This window comes from Micromys minutus, assembly GCF_963924665.1.
Source record: "Micromys minutus genome assembly, chromosome: 27".
NCBI lineage: Eukaryota > Metazoa > Chordata > Mammalia > Rodentia > Muridae > Micromys > Micromys minutus.
In genome coordinates this window covers 24,872,080-24,893,716 of record NC_137962.1, presented here as the reverse complement: position 1 = coordinate 24,893,716, position 21,637 = coordinate 24,872,080, and the positions used below count along the sequence as shown (strand labels likewise).

At 41.0% G+C, this 21,637-nt stretch overlaps 1 protein-coding gene across 1 annotated transcript in view; it reads right to left on the bottom strand.

Moving 5' to 3' along the window:
- The window catches only part of NELL2 (neural EGFL like 2), a gene marked incomplete at its 3' end in the record, with an annotated part of 261,563 nt that overhangs the window by 170,820 nt on the left and 69,106 nt on the right, over positions 1–21,637 (bottom strand). Inside the window, exons 4-9 of the mRNA XM_080939784.1 lie at positions 5,821–5,994; positions 5,626–5,722; positions 3,360–3,432; positions 3,105–3,187; positions 2,055–2,183; positions 472–574 (exon numbers count right to left, since the gene is read on the bottom strand). Of these exons, the coding sequence (XP_080795910.1) occupies positions 472–574; positions 2,055–2,183; positions 3,105–3,187; positions 3,360–3,432; positions 5,626–5,722; positions 5,821–5,994 (659 nt within the window). The remainder of the gene's footprint in view (positions 1–471; positions 575–2,054; positions 2,184–3,104; positions 3,188–3,359; positions 3,433–5,625; positions 5,723–5,820; positions 5,995–21,637) is intronic.

Genomic DNA, 21,637 nt, shown 5'->3' with positions numbered 1-21,637 from the left:
ATGAGAGAAAGGGCAGCAATACCTCCTCACAGGGCAGTGCAGGGGTTTTTGTTGTATTAAAGTCAGGGCAGATTGATACTATATAAGTGGGTTCCAATGTCTTCAGTAAAAGAGCCATATTTCACCTGATGCCCAAAGTAACTTAAGTCACAGACTTCCCTAATACAAGAACGTGAGCAGGTCATCTTCTTTATCTACTTGGCAGGAACTTGAATTAAACAGTGAAAGTCAGGATACACCCACACACACACAAAGAGTGTCTTATCTACTTCCATGGCTATATGCAAGGGTCTTCCAAGAAAAATTAACTATTCTTCTAGAGTACAAGCAGGTAAAAATGATCACCAAAATAGAAGATACGGCATTTCTGGAAGTGGTTTAACTTGTCTGGCTTAAAGAGGTCAATACATTACTTTTATAAAGGAGCTGTATTATCCCAAAGAAAGCGTCAGCCAGCAAAGGCATGCTCACATTTGCACTCTTTACAGCATTTGCCGTCCACGTACGCGGGGGCCGATTTCGGAGGGCAGTCAGGAGCCGGGCAGAGCAGAGTCTCGCACTGGATGGTCCCATTCTGAAAAGCAAACAGCATTTAAAGAAATGCCACATAAGAAATTCAATGCTCCACGGAGGCTTTTAAATCCATTTCATAGATTTCAAACCCTCACGGAAAATGTCACAATTCTCTTTAGCAATGCCCACAGTGTGGTGACTCACAGTAATGTGGGCTACGTTTTAACAATTGAGACTGGTTCCTATTTTTACCCAGCAACTGATCTTTACTAAGCAAATCTGTACCTTCTGTAGTGAAGAGGAGAAGGCCACAAGCTCACAGAGAAATGGCAAGCTGAGAGCTGGCCTGAAATACCTCAATAGCACCCAAATGCTCACACACCAACTACGCATCTGGCTGCTCTGACTTTCTGAGCCAGTGTATACACCTTACCAAATCACACCCAACATTTGGCTGAGGTAGATTTCTGGTCCTCGTTTGGAAAGGTTTCACTACAACTGTAAAATGTTATAATTTTATTATACTGTTATCTTGAGTAAAAGCCCATATTACACAGAGGCGTATATATGTGTATGCATACACACAGACTATACATGGGCAGACTCCCACTCAGATGCACATATATATGTTCACACACAAAAAGATGCCCATGGGTGTTCATGTACATGCACACAGATGCACATTCACATGTACCTATGCACAGGGTACACACAAATGTGCACACATCCACACAGATGGCATGCTTGGTTGCTCTCTGTAACCTTCCCCCTCTCCCGGTCTCTGTCTGTCAGTCAGTCAGTCTGTCTGTCTGACTGTCTCACACACACACAGATGCATTTACGTACAGGTCACTTTGAATCTTTTTTATGTGAGTGATTTTCTGCTTTTGAATCAACTGGATGAGTGTGGGCAACGTGTTCCAAATGGTAACGCAGAACATTAGATTTTAAGCACATGAGTTCATGTGGATTTTGAAAGTTTGAAGCCAAACTTGACTTGGAGCTTTCTTTGAAGCATGGAAGCAGTTTTGAGATAATAATGCACTAAAGATAATTTACTACTGAGAGTTTTAAAAAGTCACATTTATTTAAACAGTGTAGTGTGTATTCTATATTAGCCAACTATTAAAGTCTGTTTAAAATCCATTATTTATATTATTCTGTCTAGACACAATATTTAATGTTCTATATAATTCAGTTTTTTATAATTTATTAATAAACATACAAGGGAGAATTTCCCAGAAAATGCTAAGGGTTACAGGACAGACTCCCCTGGGACTCACTTTGATAACCTAATTTGAATTGCTAACTTCACGTCTGTGCGGATAAGCGTCATACCATCCTCACGCCATAATCGCTGTCACAGCTAGAGCATGTCTTTAATAATGGAACACACAGTTCTTCAGAAGTGACCAGGTTTGCTTGCATTTTAGTGTTGCATTTAGAGGAAATAGGTCTTGAAATTTTCATGATTGCATTGTCTTAATAAATATTTAACCAGTGGGGCCACCGAGTCCCCCGTGACTGAGCGGAAGGCATACCGAGCATGTGCAGTTCTTACAGCCGTCTGTCCAGGACTCAAACTCTCGGTAGGTGGTTCCCTTCGTGGTGCATGTCCGCTCACAATAGCACTGGTCCAGTCTGTTCATTCGCTGTTCAGCTCTAGACAACTATGGCACAAAGACAGGGCCCACCATTACAGCCGCTTGGAAATGCACAGCATTCTAGCAAGCATCTAATACCGCTACGTGAAAAGCAATAAATATGGGCTGTGCCCACCACCAATTATTATAAATATATTGAGCCATCGTCAATTCTAAATATATTAAGCCTGTAAAATTTTAAATAAGCCTTTCCTGACCCTTTACGTGTGAAAAGTTTACCTTTAAAACAAAATCACAATTTATAAGATGCGAATTGAGGCTAATTCAGAATAACACCATCCACAATACAGGTAAAAAATTTTCATTTGAAAAAAGTGTCTAATTCTATTAATATGTTTACTCAAGTAAAAAATAATAATAATATTTAGTATTTACATCATATAAATGACAAACTGTACACACACAGCCTTTAGGGGAAAAAAAAATCCTTCAATGCTATGCACAATTAAAGATCTACTGAACTTGCCAGAAAGTATGTTAAGTTCTTCAGAGTTAGAGTGAATGAACCTACCACTACAGCAGAACAGTTTAAAGCTGTTCTTGAGCCATTTCCTTGGCCAGAGTATCCACACACTTTACAATGCCTTTCTGACTCCCTACTTGCACTGAAGGCTAAATAGAAGTAAATAATTAGAACTGGGCAGCGACAGAACTTGCTGCAATAGAGCAGTGTGTAAACCCTGTAACCTGCTCCCTTCCTGATTTACCGAGCCATTTGTTGTACAGATGGCGAGGATTTAAATATTTATACACCTTAATAAACATTATAACCTTTTTCCTTGAGCAAGGATTCCAATTCCGTCCCAGGGAATCGCAGATTGTGTGCTTTAAGGCATGTCTCCAGCATGAGAATATGGTGATAAAGGGGCTTTGCAAGTCACGTGACCGTGGCACGTTCCCGATGTTTCCGTGAGTCCTTTTTTTTACCTTGGCTGATGTCTTCGATAAAATGTCCTGCAGCTCCATGATCTTCTGCACAAGTCCGTGGAAGTCATTGCATGTCGGACAGGCTGCAATTACAGACAGGACACTGATCACGCTGTGTTCATAAGAGGCTCCATCTGATTAGGTCTGTGCCGACAGCCACGGCGCGTGAGCTCCAATCTCACACTGACATTCAGGACAAACGAAGCACAGGCACCCTTCTCATCACAACATACAGTGCAGGACAGACAGACTTACTTCGATTAAGATCCGGGCACTGAGCGATGAACCCCTGGGGCATGACAAGTAACTGCACATCCTGCATTATTCCCTGTGTATGGAAACATGAAGGAAGTGTTATTTCCATTTCCCTGAACTGTGCTCAGTAGTCAAGTTCCTGAGGAAAACTCCTAAGAAAGAGACCTACCCAAGCCCTTGGGTTTAGAGCCTTCTGGGTTTCATTCCTAATCAGTCCATGGCAGAGAAAGAGAGTCATCGGGCAAAATACAGAATTACCTACATGTTTTCTCCTTGATAATACTTCTGAAGCTGCAAGATTAAATGTCGAGATTCAAGGATGTGGCCATCGTCTTATTGTTTTGAGGAGTTATTTTTAGTTGGCCACAGAAGCAAGGTTTAAAAGTGACCTTTAAGCTTCAACATGCAAAAGACTGTGGGCTTTATCACCACAGCCCTGAGATCAGTTTTGTACTAACGGTGATCAAAATAGAAAAGGTGGGTAAACTGAGTCATGACATCAATGCCCACTTGAACGTTTCTCACTTTTTCCCCCCACTGGAATTTTCTTTCTTTCTTTTTTTTTTTTTTAAGTTGATCTCTTAATTCAGAAAGAACCTAGAATTTAGTGAGCAGGTATGGCAAGAGTTAGATTTCGTAAACTCAGGAACACAGAAAGTGTAGAAGGGAACTATTTAAATGCAGGTGACAAATGACCCACTTTGCAGAGAAGGCCTTGCATTGATATGCAGTCTTAGCTATCACACTGTTGGCTTGATGGCCTTGAAGCAAGGCCTTGCTTTGGCCTGTAGTGGTAGAAACAACCTCTTCCCACAGCCCCCAGCCTTCCTCTTTCTTGCCACCTTCTCTCTTATCTATTCCATGCACTTGTGTTATATTTAACTATATCTTCTTGGAAAATGCAAGTCGGAAAGCCCAGTGACAGAGATACCTGTACCAATATGTTATCAAGAGAATAATATCCCACCAAAGGCCAATCGCCCAAATAATGCACCGTGTTTACATATCTGCTGTGATTGACGGCACGTGTCAATGTTAAAGTGAGGAGCAATGTTTTTAGTACACAGCATGGCAAATACTAAAATCTGTTTAGACTCTGGAATACAGGAGTACCTTGGGTGAAAAATGTTATGGCTTTGCAGGCGGAACATGGAGACCAGTCTGGTGTATATAGTAAGCAGGTGACACACTGCACAGATCTGATGGACAATGTCCTCAAACCACAATAAAGGTGGCAAAGCATATAGCTATGCACATAATTGATGTGCGAGAACTGTGAGGCCACATCTGAGCTCCAAGACAGCCATCATTAAATAGAAGAGAGATTTGAAGCTCACAGCACGCACCTGTCATCCCTTGCATGGGAAAATAGCATTGATTTTTAGGGTTTTAAAGAGTAGAATCAATTCCACACATCTGTCACCTAGTGGCTGCCTGGCTTGGGGCATGTTATTTCACCTCACTGGGTAGGTTGGTGCAGATTTATAAGAAGGAAAAGGACTCCCATCAACATTTTCAGAGTAAGGGATGAAATAGTACAGTCGAGCCAGCTGTATTCCAAAGAACAGGTAATATTCAGTTGAGGAACTCTCACACTATGTATTTGACTTGGAATTTTTGGATTGGCTGGTGTCTTCTCACTCTTGAAGTCCACAGGTTGGACACGCCTCTCATTATTCTCTCACTTGACAATGGTCACAGCTCTGGGGAAATGTTCACATAGCAGGCAGTGGGCAAGCATTTCTATCACCTTTACTGACTCATCCCCAAGACTTCTGGACCTTCAACTGGGACACCTTTTACTACTCTACAGGGAAGAGATTCCAAGTGCTTCTGAGTTTTCACTAGATACATTTTGACCACTCCCTGTTGTCAGAGATTGGTACGCAAGGAAATCATGTCTAATGCTTCTAACTCAGGTTATTAATATCTTTGCAAAAGCATCATCACAGGTGATACTTTAGTAGTAGAAAGTTATATGTGTATTAACATTTAATTTCAGGAGTGTCATACTGATCACTAATTGTAACCTGATGGTCATCTCTACAATATAGAAAGATCAAATGCAAATGAGGAGTGTCCTCTTACCAGTTAAAAACAATGACCTAAGAAACCCAAACGGGAAGTAAATAGAAATACGTACAAATAAGAACACACAGACAGAACTTTTGTTTCATGCCATAAAAAGTGAAATGTACTTTTGCAGACTCATAGAAAGTTTTTCTTCCCATTTCTAATTCATGCTCCACCTCTAGCCAAAAGATACCTTAAAATATCCATGTGCATTATTTCTCTGTCCCAACCAAAATGTGGTGCCCAGAGGCAAGTCTGTAGAAGGCATTTCCACCACTCGCTCATAGATCCTGAAAGACAAAACAGAAGAGAACGTCTGTGAACACACTACAGTCTCCCAGGGATGTCAAGACTCTTCCAATTCTGGAAATGGGAATGATTGGCTTACTTATTGCAGTCGACGTATAAAACTAAGTGGGAGGCACTGAAGGCTAAGGAGAGCTTGTGCCACTTGGCATCAGCCAAAATATAAGGAAACACTTCCGTGTGAGGACGGTGAGTTCCGGAGCGGTAATGTAGTCTGATCTCATTCCGATGGCCACTGCTTTCCAGTTCCAGGTACCTTCAAGGAGAAGAGCCATATGGGTCATGTCAAATGTACAGTTCAACTGTGTTAGCCTCTTCTCCAGAGAGATGGAGCAGACATACGGCTTCTACTCTTCCTACAAATTACGGCCAGACATTCCAAGTAAAAAGTGAAATAGCAGGGATGCTAGAACATACGTGATATGAGGGGACAGGGTAAGAACACCGGGAGCTAAGGATTAAGGATGGGAAAATGGGGCTGGGGAAGGAGGGAGAGGAAGAGAAGGACACTGTTGACTAAAACAAAGGCTGTAGTAAGAAGGTTTATGAAAATGCACCAGCTTGTAATCTTATGTATGTATATATATATATATATATATACACACACACACATATGTGTGTGCAGTGTTATTTATATGTGTAATACATATATAGGTTTATACATACATGTATATATGTATATATAAACAGAATTACCCCCATATTAGTGACCAATGTTCCCAGAAAACATGAGTTGTTGAAGGAAAGCCTCAATGAGAAGTACAAGTTACCTTCCCATAAGTCAGGGAGGCCCCAGGATGTCCAAAACAACATGAAGTCTGCCACTGCCTTTGGTTGCCCACCTTAAAGAGATAGTAAGGCCTTATGGCTGAAGACAACACATATTTTTTTGGTTTCAGGACACAGAGAAAACAGTTTTGAATAAAAAATCTCTGCACTGGCTGGACCTCACAGTACAAGAATGTATATGCAAGTTGCTGGGGAAGAGAAGACATCAACGTCATCCAGTGCTGGACTCTGACTGCTGCGCTTCTCTGTGTCAGGCAGAATGTGCTCACTGTGCGCTGGTTGGCAGCACTGTGGATGGGAGTATCCAACTGCTCTACTGATTGGACTGGTTTTCCACGATGAACACGTTATTTTTTCACTCTTGAGTTCTCTGTTCTCCATACCATTTTTAAGATGATCATCTTACAAGAACACAATTTCTCTTCTCTTGTAATAAAAATACTTTTTACCTTATTAATTCAATTAATTGGTTCTTTAAGAATAAAGATGAAGGGCTGGAGAGATGCCTCGGTGGTTCAGAGCACCGACTGCTCTTCCAGAGGTCCTGGGTTCAATTCCCAGCAACCACATGGTGGCTCACAACCATCTGTAATGGGATCTGATGCCCTCTTCTGATGTGTCTGAAGCCAGATACCATATTCTCATATATTCATATGTATATTCATATTCATATATATATTTGTATATATATATATATAAAATCGTGAGAAAAAATAGAAAAGCATTTGCTTTTTAAAACAATTAACATCTCTAAACATACCATCCACTTCTATATAGTTGTTAATTCTCAACATACTGAGTCTAGAGCCACAGCACGACAATCAGGTACCCTCCTGCAGATAGGGTTAGACAGCTTACCTATAATGAATGCCTGCATTTGAAAACAATGACAGCTCACTGATAATAAAAAAGACATCATCTACTATAAAAGATGAAGCCTTTGTCATTGGTGCAGCTCTCGGGGGGCACAACTACAAGTGGCGCTAGAGTCAGTCTGAACTCAAAGCTCCACAGTGTCCCTCGCTGATGACCTGATGGCCTGACTTCTCCCTGTTTCCATTACCTTGTGTGTACAATAAAGATGCAGCACCAAACACATAAAGTAGGCGACCCTCCACACTGGAAACACTCGGTAATGCTAACATTTTACTACTCAATAACTTCACACAATCTACATGAAAGCCAGCTTTGGAGATGACAAGCAAACCAAACATTTTAAATCATATTTAATTTTATTTTTGAGATTGTTCAAAGTCAGTCAACTATAAGAAGAAATACAACCGTCAGATGCAGACACAGACACTGTGAGCCGGTGGCACTGAGCATAGAAAACTATGTGCCATAGCTACTTCCAGAGGTCCCTCCGATACTAGAGATACAAAAAGAGCAGGGAAATGTACATTGATTGACATCCCTTACAAATCCCACACTGACCCTAGTCATGGCAGAATAATTCAGAAACTTAAGAGACTACAGACAGAGTCTTAAATCTCTTTCTACTGTACTAACTATGGAAATAGAAGAGTTAAAAATTCCTCTAAGATCCCATCTCCTTCCCTAGTAAATGGGAACCATATGACTGCAAATCTCATACCATTGTTAACAGAACTCAGTTAAACATGATCAAACATGTATACTGTGTGGTTCAGGACGAGGGGTAAACAATCCACATATGTCTCCTTAATGGTTTACAGTTCCTATCATGTGGTCAAGTTCCTATTGCAGCACCATGAAAACTTCACACTGAACTGTACCTTAAGTAGATGTGAATCTCTGTGACATAAAGTATTTCAATGGGAATCTATCCAAATAACAACTCTACAATTCCACCTATGAAAACAGTCATCCGGGTTGTTTGAATACATCCAGTAAATAACACCTGACACTTCCCTTGGGTACTCCATTTTTAATAAAAAAAGACCTCTCTAATATGTGAGCATAAAGAAACAAACATTTAAAAGATAACGAGTTGCTAGTTTAATTACGTCTGCACACATCTTCACGGTATGTGCTGAAATGTGACCTTGACAAGGCAAGCAATGCCTGAAGCTTAGAGATCTCCAATAAGGCAAGTGCGACGGAAGCAAGGTTTACTCTCATTTCACAGTCAGTGAGAACAGGACTCTCTAAGTCTTACTGAATTAAGATGGACAAGCTCCAATAGATGAAGACAATGGTTTGTGAGCAAGGTATCCAGAATCCACAGCTGTGTTACCAAGAGAAAAGGTCAGTACCAACCGCAATAAATTCAGAATCAAAGACCCAGCAGTCAATATTCTGGCTTTAGTAACAATCCCTCCATCATATTACCCCGGATGATAACTAGGGAAGTGGCCGAACATGAAATAGAGGCAATCTTGTACTATTAATAATGAGGCCGACAAGATGGTAAATCTAAGACTGTAGGGAGCAGAGGAGTCCCGCAGCGATGTGAGTAAGGCCCCGAAGGATGAGTAACTGTTGATGTGGGCACAGCCATGTCAAGATCCCCACAGCCTCAGGCTCATATGGATGGTGAGATCTTCCTTAGGGCCCAATGCAAGTGTGTGAAAAAATGTTCTCCACCACTTTATCACAATTCCCCATTCCCCACCAAGGATATTTATGGCCTGAAGATAGCTCCCCTAGAGAAGCTGTTGCTACCAAGATTGGCTAAACCTGTCCCTCTGATCCAGCTGTATGCATATAAAATCTATTTGTTTATCTGGGTGCAATAGCACCACCTCCTTGTTCAGCTGTATTCAATAACTCCACCTCCCTGGTCAATAGTACATAATAAATCCACTGAGCTTGGGAAGGATTAGGGAGGTGCTGTAGTTTCTCCATCAGAAATATCCAGGCTGCTCAACCTCGTCATAGCTTTCTGTATGTGTCTATCCGTCCATTCATCAGTCTTTCCTTCATTCACTCACCACTCCATCAGGTCCATCCGTGAAGCCTTGAACATAGCATAAGACCATCTATAGGGAAGCTCAAAGTCTGCTCTTGTCACCCCAAGACCAAGTTCTCAGCACAAAAGAGATGTATCTGCCCCAGCAGAAGGGAAGACGCAGACAAGACATGGAGTCCATACAGAGACAGGAGACAGAGTGTGAAGGAGAAGGAGAGGAGAGGAGAGGAGAGGGGAGATAGGGGTACTTGTAAAGGTAGGGGACAACAATCGACTGTCTCTGAGTAGAGAGGAGACTGGTGTGGCCCATAGGCAAATGGCAGCTGACACAGGTAAAAATGGGAATTCCTGTGGTGGAATGAGATGTTCAATTCTGATTGGATGTGTTAACTAGGTGAGCCAAAGTGGGCTTTGGGCTGCTGGACTTCAATACTTTGATAGATGGACCTTCTAGTGAGCCTCGGGAAGAGGAATCTGTCAAATTTTGGTGGCTAGCTCTAGGAATGCAAGCTAATACTTTTTATCCAGGCAGAGAGAATGGGAGAGGGGGGCAGGCCTTCGAGGGCCATGTTTGCCATGCTGGCTAGGGTCACTTCCCTGTCCCTTTGATCCTGAAGAATGGGGAATTTGGGGGCATTTTGTGTGTTTTAAAAACATCCAATGGAGAAGTTAGTTCGTCTTCCATAAAGACTGAGAAGAGCAGGTAAACCAGAGCACAAACAGTAAGTGGATGAACTCCCAGCACAGTGAGAGCCACAAACAGGACAAAAGGTAACAAGGGCCTTATACATAAAAGAGATGAAGAGGAAACCGAAAACTGTCAGGAGAGGGTAGCCATGCAAGAAAATGGATTAATAAGGAGACAAACATTATCAAAGAGCACACTTTAGCAGGATTTTTGTTTCAGAATTAATATGCACATGAAAGAAAAGTGAATGAGGAAAACTGTCACAGATTTCAGTCTGAGCACAGAAAAGCAAGCGGCTGCCCTTTCGAAAGGGGACAGATCGAAGGGGACAGATCGAAGGGGACAGATTGAAGGGGACAGATCGGGTTGAGTTTGCCTAAAGTGATGACCCCAGGTTCTGACTTGCACAGCTATGTAACTCAAAGATCCATGGGAACAGAGAGGAGCTTGCCGGATGTGTGCATTGGGATGCAGCGACATCACCGGAAGCCAGAAAAGAAACTATGAAACCTTACTACAAAGGAATTGGGCTTAAAGTCAGGATGAGTTCCGCTAAGGAAAGGCTAAAGTCAGGCGTGTGAACAGTAAAATCACAGTAGAGGGAATCGTCAGCCTTGGGACCTGCTGCCCAGAGTTCAACAGGACGGAGATTCAAAACTGAGAACAGGGCCATTGTGCTGACTTTTACTGAGGCAGGAGAGCCGTGCTTGACTGGAACCCAGCAAAAAGCAAGATGGCGCACATGGTGGGCAGCTAAAGGAGATGAATGTGATGTCATTAGGAATGTATTTGTTGTTGTTGTAGCTGATCTGAAAATTTTTATACATTGAAAAAATATACCAGAGAAGAGACAAAATGAAAATGCTAGAATGGGTGCATAGAGCTGAAGTACTGAGCGATGTCCTTGAAACAGGACAGAATGTGCTATACAGCTGCAGTGCCAGCCCCTGAGAGAGTCATGAACAGAAAACACAAATAAAACCGCCGGGAAGAAGAAAAGACACACGTGGCTTCAGTAAGCAGCGGGAGCGGCTTTGGTGACTCTCTTGATTTATTTTAGGATGCATCTCCTCCTCTGAGTGAGGGCACACGGGTTAACAGTGTGGAGCTGAGCATGTGAGGCATGGCCGAGGCTGGGAGCACAAAGGGGCTGCAGCGCGGAGCATTCGGGGTGCGTTCGCAGGCAGTCAGGTGGTGCGTTAGGATCAGCTAGTCTGGGTCAGCCACAAGAGGATACCTGAGACAGGGAGATGGGGCGACAGCCTGGGGATAGCCAAGCAAGTATTAAACTCCTTTAATTTCTTGAGCACATGTGAATGAATGGGTGAGGTGGATTCCAGATCCCAAGCAAGGGAAGGGAGTCCCACTGCCGAGTTGGCCACTGACTTCCTAATCTATGAAAGCATCCCTTGTTCTCACCTACCCACGTGTGCTTTTCACCCAACTTACTCGATCCGATTGATCACCTCACTACATCATTTTCCTTACTCGGAACAGTTTTGCTGACAATCAATACAGGCATATTGATTTGACGGGAAGTTTTAAAAATCGCAAATGCTGGGTTGAGAACTTTTATGTTCATAGTCATAAGAAGTCACTCTTCAATACTTGTACTGGCTGGGTTTGTGTCAACTTGACACAGGCTGGAGTAATCACAGAGAAAGGAGCCTCAGTTGGGGAAATGCCTCCATGAAACCCAGCTGTAAGGCATTTTCTCAACTAGTGATCAAGGGGGGAGGGCCCAGCCATTGTGGGTGGAGCCATCCCTGGCCCAGCCCATTGTGGGTGGTGCCATCCCTGAGCTGGTAGACCTGGGTTCTATAAGAAAGTAGGCTGAGCAAGCCAGGGAGAGCAAACCCGTAAGTGACATCCTTCCATGGCCTCTGCATCAGCTCCTGCTTCCTGACCTGCTTGGGTTCCAGTCCTGACTTCCTTTGGTGATGAACAGCAATGTGGAAGTGTGAGCTGAATAAACCCTTTCCTCCCCAACTTGCTTCTTGGCCATGATGTTTGTGCAGGAATAGAAGCCCTGACTAAGACAATACTCTACGCTTTTTTTTTTTTTTAAATATATTTCTGGAATTTGTCTCAGAGAATTTCAGTGAAAATGTTAGTATCACCCTGCATACTGGATACATAAATGTGCATTCTTTAAAGATCTGAGTAAAAGATCAGAAAGAGTCACACTGAACTCCCAGAGACTAAACCACCAACCAAAGCGTACACATGGAGGGACCCATGGCTCCAGCTGCACAGATAGCAGAGGATGGCCATGTCTGACATCAGTGGGAACAGAGGCACATGGTCCTGTGAAGGAGGGAGTGGGTGAGGGAGTACCCTCATAGATGCAGGAGAAGGGGGATGGGATAGGGTAATTCTGGAGGGGAAACTAAGAAAGGGGATAACATTTGAAATGTAGGTAAAGAAAATACCCAACTTTTTGAAAAAGGAAAAAAGAAGAAGAAATAAAAGGAAAAGACAGTGAAGTTAGACCTGATGCCTTCAGGTTTAAATACTGACAATTCCCCCCCCCCCCCTGCCACCATCCGTCCTCCTGTTCTGTATTATCTGGTAATACAGCAGTTCTCAGCCTCCCTAATGCCAGGACATGTTAAACAGTTCCTCCCCCAACTGTTAGGAATCACAATGTAAATGCCCGTGTTTTCTTTTTTTTTTTCTTACAACTTTATTTAAAAAAGAGATATGTGTACAGATTTTTAGAAGCATATTGGAATAAAACTATATGAATAAATTTTTGTCAGTACTTGACTCTTTTAAAGGTTTGATAGTATGCATTGAAATCTTACTGGTTCCCATAAGCATAAAGTGCATGTAGAACAGAATATAACATGGAAACAGTCAAAGTTTTCTTGGTGTGTACAGATTAAACATAATGATTTTTGAATACCAAAAACTGCCACAAGGCTATATTCTTAGCTCTTGAATTGTTAATGAATTAAGGTCTAGGTGTACTCCACTCTGAGAGGATGCTATACACTTTTTTTTTCTAAAAAGGACTGCAGCTTCCACTTTTTGGCCTTTTTTTTTTTTGAGCTTCATATGGCCTGTGAGTTGTTTCTGGGGTATTCAGAGCTTTCTAGGGCTAGTATCCAATTATCGGTGACTGAATATTATGTCTGTTCTATGCCTGTGATTTCTATTGGTCTTAGGTGACCCCTGTGAAAGGGTCATGTGACCCCAGAAAGGGTCACAGCCCACAAGTCCAGAACCATTTTGGAAGTCAGTATTTTAATTATGTCTCCATAGAAAGTCACTTATTACTTCCAGAGATTCTGAGCTAATGGCATACGTTTACATGCCAGAATTATTTAGATGTTTTAATCTGTTTGCATTGTCTCTATTTGCAGTGTGACTTGGTTTAGTTGGTGGCTTCCAGCTTCGAAGACGGTGCAGGGGACAGATCCTGACCCACCCTAGCAGGCTGGTGACCACACCTGTAAAGTGAGACAGCCTAGGGAAGACGTTTGTAATACACACACCCCATCCATTCTGTTTCTCCAGAGTCTCGTCCAACTGACTTGTTATATTCAAGTTTGTTTTTCTGTCTCCTTAATTCAGTTTAGGTGGGTCCAGTTCTTCTAAATTTCCCATTATGTCTGTCTACACTTTTTCCAAACAACTCTTCACGTTTCTTCAGATTCCTGTTATGTCAGCTTCTCTCTCACTGTTTCTCTGTGTCGTGATTTTAGACTAGATTTTACTAAAATGTTGGTTTGATCTTCTTCATTTCCTTTTGTTAATGTTGGTTATATGTCCTTTTTTATTAGGTTATATATTTGACAGGTTTTTTGTTTACATTTTATGTGGGCATTCACTTGTAAAACATCTCATAGTATTTCACTGTTACCCCAAATGTTTTTGAAACCCCGTTTTTTCCACTTTTAATTTTTAAGGATATTTAAAACTTCCCATCCGATTTGGTAGAGTCGCTACTTATTTAAACATGTGGTTTTCATATATCTATAAATTGTCTGAAACTTGCTTATTCATATTGTGGGTATAATTTCCATTTTTTTTTCAATTTACAAAGAGTTAATTTTTGTCATAGTATACACTCTTTTCTAGAGAAAACTCCATGTGCTAGTTAGAAGAATGCACTCTGCATTGAATGGAACGGAATACAGATAACTGAATGGTACCTAAGCCATCATGTCTGATGGTGTGTCTGTCTGTGTGATCCGTCCAACAGTGAGAGTGTGGAATCAGAATCTTCATTATTAGTTTGAAGCCTGTTTCACCTTCATGTCTAATGGTCTTTTGTACAGTTGGTAGCTCCAATATTGGGACAAAACTGTTTATAATTGTTGTATTTTCATGATTCAGCTTCTCTTGATTGTAACTGTATATATTTTTTCACATCATACAGTTACTTTCTGTGTCTCCTTTTATTATCCTTTATATTAATGTCTCTTGCCCATTTCAGGTTCTATTGAATCTGGATATTGTTTTCACCCTTCAATCTCTGTGTGCATCTCTTCTGATGACATGGCTTCTTGCAGGGAGTGTATTGTTGGGTCTTTCCATTTTGAATTCCTATATTCTACTTGTACCTTTTAGCTGGAGAGCTGAACCCTCTCTATCTAGTTACCATTCAGAGCCCCTGCTGCATCATGTCCAGTTGCTCTACACAGGCTTTGTTTCTTCTGCCCTATCATCTATGTATGTGATAGTTTCCAATAATAATGATGCTGGATTGTTTTTCTCACCTAGTGGAATTTATACATTCATATGTTGTCAACATGTTACAATTTTTCTTGGCTTTTTCCTTCCCTTGGAAAGCCATTACCTCTTTGATTTTGAAGGGTAGCCTTGCTGGAAATAAAAAGGCTGAGCTGGTGGTTAATTTCTTTCAGGATTTGAGAACCATCATGTCTACCCTTGAGGGGTACCTGCTAGAAAAGCATCTCTTAGTCAAGGTCTGTCCTTAAATGTTACAGTGTTTTGTCTATTGAAGATTTTTAAATGTCTTTGTCTCATACTTTCAACTGTTTGACTGTAGAGTCACAAGTCAAGACTGCCTTCTTATCCTGTCTATGTGAACTTCTATAGGCTCCTGCACCTCTCCCAAGACTAAGGACATTTTCTCCTGTGATTTCATTTAGCAGATCTCCTGTTACCTTTCTGGTTATTTCTTCACTTTGGATATGCTGATGATAAAGGCATTTTTTTCCCCCAATGGCATCCCAAAGGCTTTGGATGTTCTTCCCATTATTTTTTTTCCTTTATTTCTTTATGAAAGAGATATCTTGAAAAATCTGTCTTTGAGCTCTAATATTCATTCTCTTCTTTGATATAAACTCTTGAAGCTCACAAATGAATTTTTAACCTGTCTTCCTGAGCTCTTCATTTCTAACCTTTCTATCTCCTGTGCTGGGGCTGTAGCTCACAGGAATGTCTTTGCCCAGCACACACAAGGCCTTAGGATTAATCCATTGTACTGACAAACGACAATAAAATCAAAGAGTTTTGGTGTCTGTTACTAGAAGTTGGGATAGTGAGGTATGGGCACAGCACATTTTTCTAATTTCCTGTGTTAAGACTGCATACCTTATACTGTCATGTCTTCATCACAGTGACCATTGAACTAGATTTTCTAAGGAACCATCTTTTGGTTCTCTTTCAATTCTATTAAATAAATCATTATTGTCTACATATTCAGAGTGATATTATTCTTATGAATACCTTACATTAGGAAGACTGCTGTCATTTTATGAGTCTAAAACCTGAGAAAGACATTAAAAGAGAGGAAAAAGAAAACTAACTTTTTACAAAACTAGTTCTATCAAGCCTAAACAATATATGTGGATATAATCTATTCGTACATAAAGAAAACAGCCGAATTGGATTAGACTATAAAGTAAACCTCCTTTTCTATTAAAAAGTCAGTGTAATTCATCAGACACCACCAAAGTGAGAAGAATTCATTTTAATCCGCAGAAATATGTCTGATGAGATACATGTCCATTAATAGTTTTAGGTGTTGAGTAAATGTAAAGTTCTTTTACAAACAAGACTGAGATACAAACAAGGTTGAGATACAAACAAGCAAAGACGTGTCGATACCAGATTATATACGCTGGGCTGGATGCTGAGGGCCGCTCCACCACGACATGGAATAGCAGGCTCGCTCCCAGTCTGTTCAAAACTAGAGCTCTTGGTGACAGCTTACAGTACTGGCTGTCTCGGACGTTAGCCTGCTCTGGGAACCTGCTCCTCCTACTGGGTTCCCTCACCCAGCCTGATACCAGGGTTTGTGCCTGGTTTTATTGCATCTTGTGCCCCGTTGATTTGTTGTCCCTGGAAGGAAGGCCTGCTCTTTTATGGGGGGAGACAAGAGAGGGGCGGTGGATTTGGGGAAGGGAAGTGGGAAGGGTAGACTTGGAGGAGCAGGGAGAGGAAAAGCTACAGTCAAGGTATATTGTATGAGAACAGAATAAATATTTTTAAAAATTAAAAGAATTGTAAAGGAAGAAATATCACCATCTTATTGGTACTTAATATGATTATTAACTTAGAAAAACTCTACAAATAAAGTGTTAAAATTGGTAAATAAGTTAGCAAGCTTGCTCATTAAATATTGACGTGCAAAACCCAGTTTTAATAAGACAAAATGAAATCCTAAACAATGCCTAATTAAGATAATATCAGAACAGAATTTCCAATAATAAATGGAACCTACAATGTGTAATGACTTTATTTTCAAAACTTTAAAATATTAATGAGGGGAATCAAGATGTGCCTTCTATAAGTACACAATGATTACCCAAGTTTTTGTATTGATTTCATATGATTTCAATCAAAATCCAAACTGCTTCTAAAATTTCAGTAAAATATGAATATATATATATATATATATATATATATATATATATATATATATATATATATGGAAAGAATTGCCATATATAGGATTGTAACATCAAAATTATTATATTTAATATAGTAACCAAAATTATGTGACATGGACTCATGCATGACTTCCAAAAGCATAGTAATTAAACTGAACAATGACTTTAGAGGTGTGTGACTGTAAGTAACCTAATTAGAAGGAGGAAACAATGTTTCTTTCAGACACAACCTCTTCTGTGATGAGTTTGATCTTGTAGTTCTTCAGCTTTTGCAAGTGGCTTATGGGAAGATGTGAAAGTGTTAGGGAACAGGGCATTTCAGAGCTCTCAAATGCTGTCAGCAGAGCACATGGGGACACTGACGGGACCTGCAGAGAGAAAACCCTGAGACAAGTGTGACAGAAAAGGCTTACTCATGATGTTCCGGGCAATAGGACTCTGTCAACACTTGGGGTGGGGCCATTCCTGTGGTTTTCTTGGAAAAGAACTGGTTTCTTGACGTCTCCATTCCTGAGTACCTAAGGGAAGCTGGATCTGAAACTGAGAGACATCCAGGAGGCCCATGCCCAAGAAAGTATTTTCCCAAGGTTAGTACTCAGAAACTCTTGCTGCTGTGACATCCCTTCTATGATGGACTGAGGCCCTGAACTGAGCCAAAGGAAGACATTCCTTCATGAGTCTCGTGTTTTAACTCAGCAACAAGTAATGGTGTCTGAGACAAGTTAGGTGTCTCCTGATGTATGCCAACTTGAGAGAGTGATATCTTCATTGTCTTCCCAAACTCTTGTATATTACTATCCCTTTGCAATGAACGTCAGTCATATTTCAGAAATGGTCAGTTTCTTCCATGAGCTGTGGATTGGCACATAAGACAAGAAAATTGGAGGCTAGTTTAACTACTTCCATGTAAACACTGCTGCCATTATTTTCTGGAATTTCAAAGAAACACCTATATGTCATGATCTAACCTTGAAATATATATAATTGTAAGAAATGCATCAATATCATTTTATTTTGCTTGAGAAACAAAAATCCTATCCAACCGTTCATTTTGAATAGTGACATGTAATAGGAAATTTTTCTTCCCCTAATGACTGTGATTCTGCAGAAAAGAAATAGCATGAAGTGCTGTAATATGTATTTCTACTCAAGTTAGATTTTAGAATAATTTACTAATAAGACAGAGCCTCACAACCTACCCACCTTACTATGCAAGCAACCTAGAACTTTTTCTGAAAGGTAGATTCATGGCCTATAAGGAAATGACCTGCTTATAATAATAACTAATTCTTTAGTCATTGTCTTAGTTAGGGTTTTACTACTGAGAACAGACACCATGACCAATGCAACTCTTATCAAAACATCATTTAGTTGGGGCTGGCTTATAGGTTCAGAGACTCAGTCCAGTATCATCAAGATGGAGCATGACAGCTTCCAGACAGACATGGTATAGGCAGAGCTGAGAGTTCTGTGTCTTCATCTGAAGGCAGCTATAAGGAGACTGACTTTCAGGCAGCTAGGATGAGGGTCTTAAAGCCCACACTCACAGTGACATATCTATACCAACAAGGACAATCCTCCAAATAGTGACACTCCCTGGGACAAGTGTATACAAACCATAACAGTCATGTATGATATATTATGCACTTGTTACTCTAAAGTGTATTGTGTGTGTGTATGTGTGTGTGTGTGTGTGTGTGTATTTGTGTATGTGCCTACAAGAGTGTTGCACATGTGGAACAGATACGCAATGTCTCAGCATGTCTGTATAGAGGCCAGCTATGACTCTGGCTGCATATCTCTTCAGCTCTATAGCTTACATTTGGAGACAGAGTCTCCCACTGAACTTCTTGCTCACCCTTCCACCAGCTCCCAGAATGAACTCATCTCTGCTCCTGGTGATGGAGTTATGTGTATGTGTCAGTGCAGCTGACTTTTTCACAAGTGCTGTAGATCTGGACTTAGGTCTGTACGCTTCCGTCACAAGCACTTTCTCACTGATCCATCTCTCCATTCCACTCCAACAGACTACTTGATTTTTTTTTCTGGATTTGAATACAATTGTTTCCCCCAATAGGAACTTCCTGTCATCTCCTAAACAGCTAGCTGATGTTCGAGTGCTCTAGAGAGCTCTGCCTCAAGTGACTAAGACACTGGATGCACCCGGAGTCCATGTGGCATGCTCTCTGGACTCAAATCTTCCCCTTAATCCCACAGTTTGCTCTCCTAAGAGTAGACAGTAATCTGCTAGGCTATTAAACATGGGTGGTTAGGAGTCCTCAGCAACTTTTCAGGAAACACATTCTGACTCTAGTGGATGAGAAGCTCTATCACATAGGGAGCTCCACAGACATCCTGGGAGATTTGAAAAGGGACAGCAACTGGCAGGAAGACCCTGTCGGCACTGTAGCAGGGCCTTCTGACATGCTCCAGGGGCCACTATTACCCCCCACTGTTCAGGATGAAAACATCAGAACAGAAGGCAAGAGATATCCTGGGCTGGTTTACTGTATGAGTTCTTGTTGCTGTAGGTGGTGGTATTCTTTGTGAGTTTCTAAATAATTGAACTGGGCACAGGGCATTCTCAGCTATGAAAAAGAAAGCCAACCTAGCCCTCGGTTCTACTTGGCATAAAAATACCAAAACAAAACAAAAAAGGAAAGTAATTTTAAAGTTTTGACCATGTATGTTTTGTGCATCAGTAATTAAAAAAAAAAATAAGTGCGAAATATCTAAATATCTTCCCGACCATGTAGAGCATACTAATAACTACACAGAATTAAACAGGCCACATGATTCTATAGGAGAAAAATGCACTCCTAATGTCTTTAGGAGAAATAGAAGGCTAAAATATTTGGCCTTACTTCTGAAGGGATGGAGAGGACAGGCCCTTACTCTAAAACAAGCTGAAGGGCAGGGTATTCAGACAGTGGGAGGAGGTCAGCGATTCTGAGCAGTCTGAGATAATGCTGACTCTAGTACTTATTTTGACTCTACTGAGATGCCACCTCTCGAGGGACAAGTCCTTATCTGTGAACAAGGATAGAATGTGCCCACTGCTAAGCTGTGGTGAACATTAGAGGAGATTAATTCACGTTAAGGTGTTGACAGAATTGTCTGACACAGGAGAAGCCTAATAAAAGTTAGGCCTTATCATGCAGAGAAATCTCTGATACCCTTAAGAACCCAGCAGTTACCACAGAGCCCGATATCAGCTCCTCGATTCTCAGCCATTTATCTACCAAATCCGGGTTGCCCACCAACAAGGCAGCTACTTGCATGAGGCTGAAATAAGGAAGACAGGAGGCCCCGTGCCGGCCCTCAGAGAAGCTCCCGTGGCTCTTTCTCCTCAGCTGAGTCAGAAGGTAAGTTGTTCCAAACACAGGCTGCAGACATCTCTGTGCAGCGTCACCAGGCGTTGTCTGTGTGTTGCCACACTTCCAAGTTCACATGACCCTAATTCTGGATCCTACTTAGAAATGAAGTGCTTAAAATATAAGCACGTTTCCTTAATGTGATTGATCAAAATTCCTTCAACTCAACTTGAAATACACAGTTCTGGAGAGATAAAAGATTCTGTAGTAGTTCTTTTCTTTTTTTTAATTTCTGGCTAATGAAAGATGGATGCCTAGCTTTATTTTTAAAATATAAACATGCATTTAGAGGATTATAAATGAAAAGCCAAGAACAGACATTATTCATAATTGCACATAAATAAAATTCAATAAGTAAAGATGTAATAGTTACTTTTTACATTTTTTATGTAGGGAATACAAATATCCATTTTAAAACAAAATGAGAAAACAGTTTGATCTATGTGTCTTTATAGATGTGTAAACACGCTGTCTTCAAGTTTGACTGCAAGCAGTAAATATAATGCTTTTATAAGCAGTCACATCAGTGAGAAGCAACATTCAATACAATGGGAAGAGTCAGAGGCTGTTTAAGGAAAGTAGGGGAAGGTTTGATGAGGAACACATTTCTGCAACAGAACTGAAGATCATCTCCATTAAATCCTAATCACAGAGGGAAAACCCTGGGGAGCCCGTGGGCTCGTGAACACGTGCGGGGAGGAGGCAGCACTACCGTGACAGGAGAGAATGATGCGCCAGGTCTCCACAGAGGACTGCAAACCTGAGAAGAGCCAGGCTCACCTCCATGAAGGTCCTCACAGGAGTGTGTGGCCTACATCTTTCTCATGGGGTGGCACTGATGACAATTCCATGGGATGAAGGGAAAGAGCCTATTGGACAGGCCACAGAGGGCACTAGGTCGTGGAAATACCTATAAGGGTAATAAATAGGTCATTGAATAAGCCTATAGGTAAGGCCACAGAGTCTAATAGGTCATCAAACAGCTTATTAGCCTATAGGTAAGGCCACAGAGGGTAAGAGGTCACTGAACGGCCTATAAGCCTATAGGTAAGGCCACAGAGGGTCATGGGAAAAGAAAAATGGAGTTGTTCCTCATTGGAGGAAATGATAAAGGACAACAAGTGAAACATGTGTTTCTTTTCTTTTTTTCTTTTTTCTTTTCTTTCTTCTTCTTCTTTTTCTTCTTCTTTTTTTTTTTTTTTTTTTTTTTTTTCTTTTTTTTGCCACTCCACTGGGGGATTTTTTTTTTTTTAAATCAGATTATCTCTCAAGAAAGAAGTACATAAATG